Raw genomic sequence first — 12,695 nt, 5'->3', positions numbered from 1 at the left:
AAAGGCAGAAACAGGCCAGCGAGGCAGGCAGGAGCTGTGTTAGAGACCACAGCAAGTCACTTGGGTTTTATTTAAAGTTCAGTGGGAGGCCACTGGAGGGTTTTAAGCAGAAAGTAGCATGATCTGATTAAAAATGTTTAAAGATCACTCTGGCTGTTCTGTGGAAAATGGATTGTAGGGATTTTCTTTTTCTCCAAAAGGTCGTGTGTTATCAGAGGGCGCAGATGGGCTCGTTGGGAGTGGGGAGAGCCAACTTCTCCGTCTGCTCCTAGGAGGGCAGCGGCCGTCCATTGAATGAACAGACGCGTGTGCAGCACCGTCTCGTGGCCGGGGGTTGCGTGGGTGCTGGGGTGCGGGGCCGTGGAGAGAAATGAGGGGCAGTCCCTGGGGGAGCAGCTGTCGGGGCAGGAGAGGGGCTGCTTACCTGACAGCCTCACTCGTACCGTTTTGTGGTGGGTCCTGCGCCTGTCCTCGGGAGCACGTGAACTGGAGCTTGATATCACCGACTGCAGTACAAAGCCACAAACAGTAATAGGGACCAACCAGGGCAACACAGCAAGACCCTGTCTCAAAAGAAAAGAGAAACCGGGCGTGGTGGCACATGCTTATAATCCCAGCACTTGGGAGGCTGAGACAGGAGGATCACGGTTCATGGACAGCCTCATCTAGTGAGGCCCTTTGCAACTCTTTATTTCAAAATAAAGAATAAGCCGGGCATGGCACACACTTGTGACCCTGTGCATGGGAGGCTGAGACAGGAGGATCGCACAGGTTCGAACCTAGCCTCTGCTACTTAGTGAGACCCTGTTTCCAAATAAAATATAAAATAGGTCTGAGAGTATAGCTCAGAGGTAGAAGGCCCCTGGGTTCCACCCCCAGTACCACAAAAATATATAAATAAATAAATGAATAAATACATAAATAAAATTATTAAAAATTTAAAATAAAAAATAAAGAATAAAAAAATAGGGCTGGGGGTATAGCTCAGAGGTAGAATGTCCCTGGGATCCATCCCTAGTACCACAAAAAGTGAGAGTGAGAGAGAGAGAGAGAGAGGTAGGTTTATAAGAACACTTATCAGCTTATCAGTCAGGCATGGTAGCACACACCTGTAATACCAGTACTTGGGAGGCTGAAACCAGAGGATCACAGGTTCAAAGCCAGCCTCAGCAACTTAGCAAGACCCTGTTTCCAAGTTTAAAAAAATTAAAAAATAGGGCTGGGGGTGTAGCCTGGATGTAGAGGCTCATAGGTTTCATCCTTAGTCAAACACACACACACACACACACACACACACACACACACACACACACACACGAATACTTATTGGAATGGAGAGATATTTGAGAAAAAGTAAATGAGAATGGAAGATTGCCGTATGCTCCTTTAAAAATGATAAAAAATCATATGTGATTTAGTTATAATACCCAACAGAAATGTATATATTTGTACATAAAACCATGAACAAGCCGGGTATGGTGGCACACGCTTGTAATCCCAGCATTGGGGAAGCTGAGACCGAAGGATCGGGGTTCAAGAACAGCCTCAGCTACTTAGTGAAGCCCTTTGCAACTTAGTGAGACCCGGTTTCAAAATAAAAAAATAGGGCAGGGGATGTAGCCCGGAGGTCGAATGCCCCTGGGTTCCATCCCCAGACCCACAATAATAATTTTTAAAAATGAATAAAAAATAGGGCTAGGGTTATAGTTCAGAGGTAGAATACCTTGGGTGTCATCCCCAATAGAGGAGGAAGAGGAGGAGGAGGAGGAGGAAGAGGAGGAGGAAGGAGAAGAAGAGGAGGAGGAGGAAGGGGAAGAAGAAGAGGAGGAGGAGGATGAAGGGGAAGAGGAGGAGGAGGAGGAGCAGGAGGAGCAGGAGGAGGAGGAGGAGGAGGAGGAGAGTTGGGGGGACCAGAAGCAGCAACACGCAGAGTAGGGCACCTGACTCCTTAAGGAATTAAAATTCCTGCCAAATCCTGAGATTTAAGTAGAAGATACTTAGGGAGACATGAGTAATAAAAGACCCAAAGGGAACTAGATGTTTTGAAGTCCCTGACCTGCGTGGGGATGGATGGGTCAAATGTTTGGGTCTTGGAGACATGGGCAATAGCTGGGGTGTAGCGCTGGGAGCAGAGGAGCCGGCGAGGCTGGGAAGTCAGGGCTGATGAACCAAGGTGCAGCTTTGCTGGGTGAGTCTGCTTCAGTCCACAACCTTTTGGTTTAAAGTCCCAACAAATCGACTTAAGAAAAAGAGGGGCCTTTATTGGCTCCGCAGCTTAAAGTTCAGGGCTTTCAAGATCAGAGATGGCGCTGAGTTTTGACATCTCTTTCATCTTTGCTGCCTTTGTCAGCTCCATTTTCTGGCCCTGTGAAACGGTCCCTGATCTCCCAGCCCCTCAGAGGACAGCGGCGGGACTGCAAGCCAGCGGGGCGGGAAGGGTCATCCAACTAGCTGGTTATCTTTCCGCTCTTTAAGACTTTGAAGGTTTCTTTCTTTCTTTCTTTCTTTCTTTCTTTCTTTCCTTCTTTCTTTACTTTTATACTAAGGATTGAACCCAGGAGTATTCTACCTCCCAAGCTATACCCCCAGCCCTTTTTATTTTTTATTATTTTATTTTTATTTATTTATTTATTTTTGCGGTACTGGGGATGGAATCCAGGGGCCTTCTAACCTCCGGGCTACACCCCCACATCTATTTTATATTTTTATTTGGAAACAGGGTCTCATTAACTTGCTGAGAGCCTCACTAAGTAGCTGAGGCTGGTTTTAAACCTGTGCGATCCTCCTGTCTCAGCCTCCCAAGTGCTGGGATTACAAGTGTGCGGCACCACGCCTGGCTTTTTATTCTTTCTTTTGAAACAGGGTCTCACTGAGTTGCAATGGGCCTCAGTAAGTAGCTGAGGCTGTCTGCGAACCTGGATTCTCTGATCTCAGCCTCCCAAATTCTGGGATTATTAGAGTGCCCCACCACACCTGCAACCCTTTTTACTTTGAAACAGGGTCTCTCTAGGTTTCTGAGTCCCACTAAGTCGCTGAGGCTGGCCTGGAACCTGTCTTAGCCTCTCAAGTCTCAGCCTGGGATTACAGGCTTATGCCATGGTGCCTGGCTGAAGGTTGCCTTCTTTTCTGGAGAAGTCTAAACCTCCCCACCTTAGAGATCCCCTGTGGGAAAGTAGGCGTCCAGCTTTTTGAAGGGTTCAGGGAGGCAGAGAGAGGCACAGGTGTGGGGGTTCTGCATTTTCTTTTCCCGGGTAGCAAGGACATTGGTTTTGACAAGACACAAAGAGGCCAGGAGCCAGGCGTGGTGGCGCATGCTTGTAATCCCAGCATTTGGGAGGTTGAGACAGGAGGATGGGGGTTCGCGGACAGTCTCGCCTTCTTAGCAAGGCCCTTTGCAACTTAGTGAGACTCTGTTTCATAATAAAGAATAAAATATAGGGCAGGGGTTGTAGCTAGGAGGTCGAATGGCCCTGGGTTCAATCCCCAGACCCTTAAAAAAAAAAAAAAAAGATAAAGAGGACAGGAACCCCAGAAACTCTTCCTGCCCCTCATTTTGGTTCAGAGGGCCTTGACCTATTTCTCTTCCCACCAGCCCTTCTCAACCCCCTCCAGGTCCTGCCCAACCTTCGGGGCCTCAGAACCCCTCCACCAAGCGGCGGGTCGCCTTTCTTCCACCCCCAGGCACGCCCCAACTACGCAGGACCAAAGCCCGGCCCACCCAGGGACCCCCTTTTTTATTCTGGGATCTGGCGCTTCCGCCTCCGGGCGGAGACTCCTCCCCTCCAGCGTCGCAGTTGTATTCCCTGGAAGAGCTGCCGGAAGAGCCCCCGCCTGCTGGGACCCGGAGGCAGGCGAGCCGCTCGGTCCTCCCCAGGCGCGGGCGCGGCGGCCCCAGAGGCGGCGGCTTCAGCACCGCGGACAGCGCCCGGCCGCTGCCCAGCTGGCGCAGGCGGGGAGCGAGCGATGCCGCGGCATGGCCCGGTGCTCCAGCCCCATGGCGCTGCTCCTCGGCCTCGGCCTTCTCGGGCTCTGCTCTGGTAAGAACGGGGGCCGCTCAGGTGCCCCCGACCCAGCCCGAGGGCCCGAGACTCTGCCCCCCCCCATGGAGGAGCCCCCGAGGGTGGGGAGGGCAGCCGCGCCCACGGGCCTGCATGCAGCGACTGAACCGGGAACAGCCCGAAGGAGCAAGGGTGCAGGAAGAGATGGAGGCCTGCCTGGGGCGGGGAGGGTGCGGGCACCAGAGGAAGGGCAGGGACCCCGCCCCCGGCTGCCTGCGGTGGAAAAGGGCCGCTTCTGGCAGCGGCTGGAATATCCTTTGACTTTTTGAGAAGCATTGTATCTTCGCTCCCATCACCCCCCCCCCCCACTGGGCTCCTGATTTGGGTCACCCCAAGGGGGCAAAAAGATTGGGCAGGAAAGTTGGAAAGGAAGAAATGGCCCCACTAAGGAGTGGGAAGGAGCCCTTTGAGGGGCTGCAGAGGGGTATGTCTGTGCAGTCACAGAGGGGTGGTGTGTGTGTGTGTGTGTGTGTGTGTGTGTGTGTGTGTGTGTGTGTGTTACTGGGAATGGAACCCAGGGCCATTCTACCTCTGAGCTACACCCCAGCCCTATTATTATTATTATTACTATTATTATTAATTATTATTATTATTTATTAGTGGTACTGGGAATGGAACCCAGGGGCTTTCTCCTTCCAGGTTACAATCCCAGACCTATCTTTTTTTTCTCGGTACTGGGGATGGAACCCAGAGGTATTTTAACTCTGAAGTATACCTCCTCGGCCCTATTTCTAGGTTTTTTTTTTTGTGTGTGTGTGGTACTGGGGGTGGAACCCAGAGGCTTTCTATCTCTGGGCTACACTCCCAGACCTATTTTTTATATTTTATTTGGAAACAGGGTCTCACTAGGTTGTTGAGAGCCTAAGTAGCTGAGGCTGGCTTCTAACCTGTGCGATCCTCCTGTCTCAGCCTCCCAAGTGCGGGGATTACAAGCATGCGCCACCATGCCCGGCTAGTCTTTTATTTCTTTGAAACAGAGTCTCACTGAGTTGCAAAGGGCCTCGCTAATTAGCTGAGGCTGTCTGAGAACCGTGAGCCTCCTGTCTCAGCCTCCCAAATTCTGGGATTACAAGTATGTGCCACTAAGCTAAGCTCCAGACCTATTTTATATTTTATTTGGAAACAGAGTCTCACTAAGTTGCTGAGAGCCTCACTCAGTAGCTGAGGCTGGCTTTGAACCTGTGCGATCCTCCTGTCTCAGCCTCCCAAGCGCTGGGATTACAAGCGTGCGCCACCACGCCCAGTTTAACCTAAACATTGTGCAGTCTTCCTAGGGCTGGGGCAGTGGGACGCTCCATCCTCGGCTTGTGCCTAATGCCTAGCCCACCTTCCCGGGGAGGGCAGGGCCCTCCGTGAGTCCTTCCTCTACCCTCTTCCTCCATGTGTCCAGGCGTGTGGGGCACGGACACAGAGGAGCGGCTGGTGGAACATCTCCTGGACCCCTCTCGCTACAACAAGCTTATCCGCCCGGCCACCAACGGCTCTGAGCTGGTGACGGTACAGCTCATGGTGTCGCTGGCCCAGCTCATCAGTGTGGTGAGTGGGGGTCCCAACCGCTGCCCTGCTCCCGAAGCCAGCCCAGCCAGCAAACGTTAGCGCTGTGTGTTTCCTCTTCTGCTGTGCCCGGTGTGGGAGGGATGGGCGGTGCCGCAGGCACGGGGCTGGGGCTTCTTGGCAGCTTCTCTATTTTTCCGCAGCATGAGAGGGAGCAGATCATGACCACCAACGTCTGGCTGACCCAGGTTAGTGCGCTTCCCAGCCACACTCTTGGCTTCCGGCTGCCGTTTTTTCTTTGTGTTTTTTAAAATTCTTTTATGGTACTGGGGATAGAACCCTGGGACATTCTACCTCTGAGCTATTTTCCAGTAGCATTTTTTATTCTTTATTTTCAAACAGGGCCTCACTGAGTTGCAAAGGGCCTCACTATGTAGCTGAGGCTGGCCGTGAACCCCGATCCTCCTGTCTCTGCCTCCCGAATACTGGGATTATGAGCGTGTGCCACCACGCCCGGCTTCCTTCCTTCTTTCCTTTCCATGTGCTTTTCTCTTGTAGTCTCCTCATAAGAGGCACAAAGCCAGGCTGTAATCCCAGTACTTGGAAGGCTGAGACAGGAGGATCACAGGTTCAAGGCCAGCTTCAGTCTCTTAGTGAAGCCCTCAGCAACTAAGTGAGACCTTGTTTTTGATTTTGGTGGTACTGGGGTTCCTGGAAGCCCTTCTACCTCTGGGGTACACTCCCAGGCCTATTTTATACATTTTATTTGGAAACAGGGTCTCCTAAGCCAGCGCAGCTAGCTGACTTCGAACCTGCGCGATCCTCCTGTCTCTGCCTCCCAAGCGCGGGGATTACAAGCCTGCGCCACCACGCCCAGCTGAGACCTTGTTTTAAATGAAAAAAAAAATTAAAAAATACATAAAAAAGAGCTGAGGGTGTAGCTCAGAGGTACAATACGTGTGGGTTCAATCCGGGGTTGGGGGAGGGGCGGGGAAGAGGCAGAAAGGTATAGACTTTGGAGTCCTAAATATCCGGACTGGAATCTTGGTGTGGGCACTCACCAGCTCTGTGGTTTTAAACTCTCCAAGAAATCCAGGCGTGGTGGCGCACGCTTGTCATCCCAGCATTCGGGAGGCTGAGACAGGAGGCTCGCGGTTCGCAGGCAGCCTCAGCTACTTAGTGAGAGGCCCTTTGCGACTCAGTGAGAGCCTGTTTCAAAATAATGAATAAAAAGTGGGGCTGGGCGTAGAGCTTGGAGGTAGAATGCCCCTGGGTTCCAATCCCAGTACGGCAAAAATAAAATAAAAGATTTAAACTCTCCAAGAGTCACTTTCTCGTTTGTAAAATATAAAATAAAAACATCATGATGTGTTGGTGTCGTTGAGCAATGAAGTGCCACGAGCACCACAGGAGCCACGCAGAGGCGGCGCGTGTGCAGGAGGCCGGCTTTTGTTGGGGGCACTGGGGATGGAACCCAGGGGCGTCCTACCTCTGAGCTAAACCCCAGCCCTTTTTATATTTATTTATTATTTATTTATTTTTTGTGCACTGAGGGTGGAACCCAGGGGCTTTTCTACCTCCGGGCTCTACTCCCAGACCTATTTTATACTTTATTTGGAAACAGGGTCTCGCTAAGTTGCTGAGAGCCTCGCTAAGTAGCTGAGGCTGGCTTCGAACCTGCGCGATCCTCCTGTCTCCGCCTCCCAAGCGCTGGGATTACAAGCGAGTTCCACCACACCTGGCCCTTTTTATATTTAGAAACATGGTCTCCTTAAGTTGCTGAGGCTAATTTTCCAAGGCTAGCCTCAATCCTGTGATCCTCCTGTCTCAGTTTGGGATTACAAGTGTGCACCACTGCACCTGATAGAGGTTGACTTTTAAAGTTTTCTGAAACCACCAGGGCCCCCTCTCGCCCTTTGCCTTGGCCTTGGGGCCCTCTGGGGGCAGAGGCTGGGGTTGCTCCCTCGCTCCCTTCCCTAGGAGTGGGAGGACTACCGCCTCACCTGGAAGCCGGAGGAGTTCGACAACATGAAGAAAGTTCGACTGCCTTCCAAACACATCTGGCTCCCGGATGTGGTCCTTTACAACAAGTAGGTGACCCTGAAGTCATGGGGAGGTCGGGGGAGCTTGTGGGGTGGTTCAGGGAGGGAATAAGGAGACCTAGGTGATGCTGCACGAGAGAAGGGGTTTTTCAATGCTTGGCCCAGACAGGCGGACCCAGAGTGGAGAGATCCTGCATGGACAGCTGAATGACCTGGGCCATGACCCTCCCCTTCCCAGCCAGTCAGGACTGCCAGCATTTGCAGCTGAGGTGGGTGGGGATATAACACTTGAAGCCTCCCGTGCCTAAACTCATTCAAAAATTGGCTTTCTTGCCAGGTGTGGTGTTCACACTTGTAATCCCAGCATTCGGGAGGCTGAGGCAGGAGGATCGTGGTTCATGGCCAGCCTCAGCAACTTAGTGAGGCCCTTTGCAACCCAGTGAGACCCTGTTTCAAAATAAAGGATAAAAGCCGAGCGTGGTGGCGCACACTTGTAATAACAGTACTTGGGAGGCTGAGCCAGGAGGCACTGCTTAGTGAGGCTCTCAGCAACTTAGTGAGACCCTGTTTCCAAATAAAATATAAAATAGGTCTGGGAGTGTAGCCTGGGGGTAGAAAGCCCCTGGGTATCATCCCCAGTACCACAATAAATAAATAAATAAATAAATAAATAAATAAATAAATAAAATAGGGCTGGGGGTGTGGCTCGGAGGTAGAATGCCCTTGGGTTCCATCCCAGTACCACAATAAATAAATAAATAAATAAATAAATAAATAATAAAAATAAAAGAATAAAAACTAGGGCTGGGGGTATCGCTCGGAGGTAGAATCCCCAGTACCACCAAAAATAAAAATAAAAATAAATAGGCTTTCCTGGAGGCCGGGTCCCAGATTTTCCTCCAGGTTCTAATCTGCCTCCTGCTGCTGGCGTCTAAGGTACAAAACCACCTGGCTGGGCTGACCAGACCAAGCTCTCCACCCGCCTGCCCATGCCCCCCCACCCCGCCATGGCCCGGGGATCTGCACTTTGACAGTCCCCTCCCCCACCCGCCCTGTCCACCTCCGAGGGGACGCCCAGGCCTCCTGACCAGCACCCCCGCTGCCCCCAGACACCCCGGGCATGCATCCCCTCCTCTGCTCGACGCCCCCCCGCCCCCCCGCGCTCCTCTCTCTGGGGCCGGGGTCCCCTCTCCTCCCGCGCGGGGGGGGGGGGGCTGCCGGGGGCCCAGGGGCCGGGGCTGACGGCGCGCGTCCTTCGGCAGCGCCGACGGCATGTACGAGGTGTCCTTCTACTCCAACGCCGTGGTCTCCTACGACGGCAGCATCTTCTGGCTGCCGCCCGCCATCTACAAGAGCGCCTGCAAGATCCAGGTGAAGCACTTCCCGTTCGACCAGCAGAACTGCACCCTGCGCTTCCGCTCCTGGACCTACGACCGCACGGAGATCGACCTGGTGCTCAAGAGCGACGCGGCCAGCCTGGACGACTTCACGCCCAGCGGGGAGTGGGACATCGTGGCGCTGCCGGGCCGGCGCAGCGAGCACCCCGCCGACTCCGCCTACGTGGACATCACCTACGACTTCATCATCCGCCGCAAGCCGCTCTTCTACACCATCAACCTCATCATCCCCTGCGTGCTCATCACCTCGCTGGCCATCCTGGTCTTCTACCTGCCGTCCGACTGCGGCGAGAAGATGACGCTGTGCATCTCGGTGCTGCTGGCGCTCACCGTCTTCCTGCTGCTCATCTCCAAGATCGTGCCGCCCACCTCGCTGGACGTGCCCCTCGTGGGCAAGTACCTCATGTTCACCATGGTGCTGGTCACCTTCTCCATCGTCACCAGCGTGTGCGTGCTCAACGTGCACCACCGCTCGCCCACCACGCACACCATGGCGCCCTGGGTCAAGGTGCTGTTCCTGGAGAAGCTGCCCGCGCTGCTCTGCATGCCGCAGCCCCGCCGCCACTGCGCCCGCCAGCGCCTGCGCCTGCGGCGGCGCCAGCGCGCGCGCGAGGGGGCGGGCGCCCTCTTGTTCCGGGAAGCCCCGGGCGCCGACCCCTGCACCTGCTTCGCCAACCCCGCCGCGTCCGTCCCGGGCCTGGCCGAGCCCGGGGTGCAGGGGGTGCAGGGCGCCGGCCCGGGGCGCCCCGGGGGCCCCTGCGGCTGCGGCCTGCGGGAGGCGGTGGATGGCGTGCGCTTCATAGCGGATCACATGCGGAGCGAGGACGACGACCAGAGCGTGAGTGCGCCCGGGGGTGGGGGAGGCCGGCGGCCGGGACCTGGAAAGCCACGAGGCCCTTAGGCGCGCGGGGTGGAGGCCTAGGGGTCAGGGGCGCCTGCGCGCGTTCTTTGGGGCTGGCTTCCGGGGAGGCCCTGGGGTCTGGGGTCCCTACAAGACGACCTTGCAGCGTCCTGACATCCAGCTTCCGGGAGCAAATGCCGGGCGCGTCTGGGATGGGAAAGGACCTTTCTGGGTCTGCAGGCAGCTGCCCAGGACAGCTCGCATGACCACGTCCAAGCTGCTACTCTGCGGCTCTTGGCACAGATGGATGAGTCCCTAGTGCGCCCCGTGGGGGACAGAATTGAGGACAGAAGGGATGTGGGGGCGGCGTGGGCAGGGTTAAGAGGTTCCACGAGCCTGCTCCCCGCCGAGAGTAGAGTCCCCAGTCACTATCCCCTTTCTGCGTCTCTGGGTCCTGGGAAACGGCTCAGTGAATTATTTCTGGAGTGGCGGAAGGGAGGGAGGCCTCCCTGGTCCATCTCCTCTGTCTTGCAGCACGCTGGCCTTTGGGTCTTGTCTGCAGCGGCTCCTCAGGAGAGGGTTCCATGAGACCCGGCCAGCAGCTGGGGGGAGGACTGATGGGTTCACATCCCGCCCCCCTCACTGTGGGCCACGGCTGGCCTGCCCTGGCTGTCCCCAGGTACCTGGCTGGTTCCAGGCCAAGGCTCAGCTGTTACCATGGCGACTGGCCAGGTTTCCTCTGGGTTTGTGCCATTCCTGGCGGAGGATGAGAAAGGGCGGCGATGGGGGCGCTCCAGGGGATTGGGCTGGAGCTAGAGCTGGACCGGGGAGCATGCTGCTGTCTGGATGGGTGAAGAGGAGGCTGAGACAGAGATGGGGGAGCCTGGGAGCCAGCTGAGGCCCATGGGCGGTGCTGGCGTGGGGAGCAGCTGCTTTGCCACCCCCACCCTCCTGCTGAGTCCACTCAGGACTGTGCATTTACCCAGCTGGGTGCTGGAGAGAAGTGACCTACATGCTCACAGGCATCTCGAACTCCACACGCCCAAAGCCGAGTGCTTCATCTACATTCCCACCACCAGCGTGCCCCTTTCCCCCAGTCTTTAGTAAATGGCTTCACTGTCCTTTCAGTGGTCCAGGCCCAAAACCTGGACGGTCCCCGACTCCCCGAGGTCTCAGCTCCCCCGCCACCCAAGGCATTAGATGGCCTGTCCTAGCCGGGCATGATGGCAAACGCTTGTCATCCCAGTACTTGGGAGGCTGAGACCTCCAGGAGGATCACAGATCCGAAGTCAGCCTCAGCAACATAGTAAGGTTCTCAGCAACTTACTGAAACCTTGTTTCCAAATAAAAAATAAAATAGGTCTGGGATGTAGCCCAGAGGTAGAAGGCCCCATGGTTTCTTCTCAGTACCACATACACACAAAAAAATATTATTACAAAGCCAGGCATGGTGGCACATGCCTGTAATCCCAGGGTTTGGGAGAGGTTCAAGACTAGTCTCAGAGCGGGGCGTGGTGGCGCACGCTTGTAATCCAGCATTTGGGAGGCTGAGACAGGAGAATCTTAATTTGCAGCCAGCCTCAGCTACTTAGTGGGGCTCTTTGCAACTCAGTGAGACCCTGTTTCAAAATAAAGAATAGGGCTGGGGGGTATAGCTTAGAGGTAGAATGCCTCTGGGGTTTCATCCCAAGTACTGCAAAAACAAAAAACAAAACAAAACAAAAGCAAAAAGTCACTCTGGATTCTACCAATACTTGGGAGGCTGAGACAGGAGGATCACAGTTTTGAGGCCAGCCTCAGGAACTTCTTGAGACCTTCAGCAACTTAGTGAGACAAATAAAATTAAATTAAATGGGGCTGGGTGGGGTGTGGTGGCACACCCTTGTAATCCCAGCATTCGGGAGGCTGAGACAGGAGGAATCGTGGTTCGCAGACAGCCTCAGCTACTTAGCGAGGCTCTTTGCAACTTAGAGCCTGTTTCAAAATAAAGAATAAAAAATATGGCTGGGGGTGTAGCCCAGGTGTAGATGGAATGCCCTGGGTTCCATCCATTGTTCTGCAAAAATAAATAAATAAATAAATAGATATAAATAAATAAATAGGCTGGAAGTATAGCTCAGAGATAAACTGCCCCCGGGGGTTCCATCCCCAGTAACCCACACGGCACACACGCATGCACTCACAGGAAGTCAGGTCACCCTGGGCGCCCTGTGCATCCCTGTGGTGGGACCCTCTTCTACCCATCCCGTCCTGCCCACCTGGTGTGACTGACACCTGGGCCCCTCCCTCTCCCCCATGCAGGTGAGCGAGGACTGGAAGTACGTGGCCATGGTGATCGACCGCCTTTTCCTCTGGATCTTCATCTTCGTCTGTGTCTTTGGCACGGTCGGCATGTTCCTGCAGCCGCTCTTCCAGAACTACACCGCCGCCACCTTCCTCCACTCGGGCCACCCGGCTCCCAGCTCCAAGTGAGGCTGCGCCGCTCCCCCGTCCTCCGCCCGAGGCCCCTGGAGGCACCAGAGCGTCGGGTGGAGGATGGGTGAGCGAGGGAGCTGCTACCAGCAAGAGGGGCGCCGTCCCCAAAGATCCGTCCTCCTGCTCCACCCAGAGCCCTCCGGGGACACCTCCCACCTCCGTCCACAGTCCACACACTCCGGCTGGGGGGCCGGGCCAGCTGCGTCCCACCTGAGCCACTCTCCTTCTGTGGTGTCACCCCCAGTGACAGCGTCAATGCAGAGGACCAGGCCAGGAAGTGGAGGACAGAGATGTCAGAGCCGTCCACCCTGGGAAGGGGGATGGGAAGGGGGATGGGAAGGGCCAAGAAAGGTCAGCACTGTCCATGGCCGCCAAGTTGCAGGAAGAG

General features: G+C 55.0%; 1 protein-coding gene across 1 annotated transcript; it reads left to right on the top strand.

Annotated features, from left to right (window-relative positions):
- Positions 1-3,973: 3,973 nt before the first annotated feature.
- CHRNB2 (cholinergic receptor nicotinic beta 2 subunit) lies at positions 3,974-12,304 on the top strand (the record flags this gene model as incomplete). The annotated part of the gene is made up of 6 exons (XM_080692306.1): positions 3,974-4,037; positions 5,449-5,594; positions 5,756-5,800; positions 7,533-7,642; positions 8,857-9,829; positions 12,134-12,304. The coding sequence occupies 6 exons, from the start codon at positions 3,974-3,976 to the stop codon at positions 12,302-12,304; spliced, it is 1,509 nt and encodes a 502-aa protein (XP_080548432.1).
- Positions 12,305-12,695: the final 391 nt, after the last annotated feature.

Source organism: Muscardinus avellanarius (genome assembly GCF_963383645.1).
Source record: "Muscardinus avellanarius genome assembly, chromosome: 3".
Classification (NCBI taxonomy): Eukaryota; Metazoa; Chordata; class Mammalia; order Rodentia; family Gliridae; genus Muscardinus; species Muscardinus avellanarius.
This window is presented reverse-complemented; position numbering and strand designations above follow the sequence as displayed.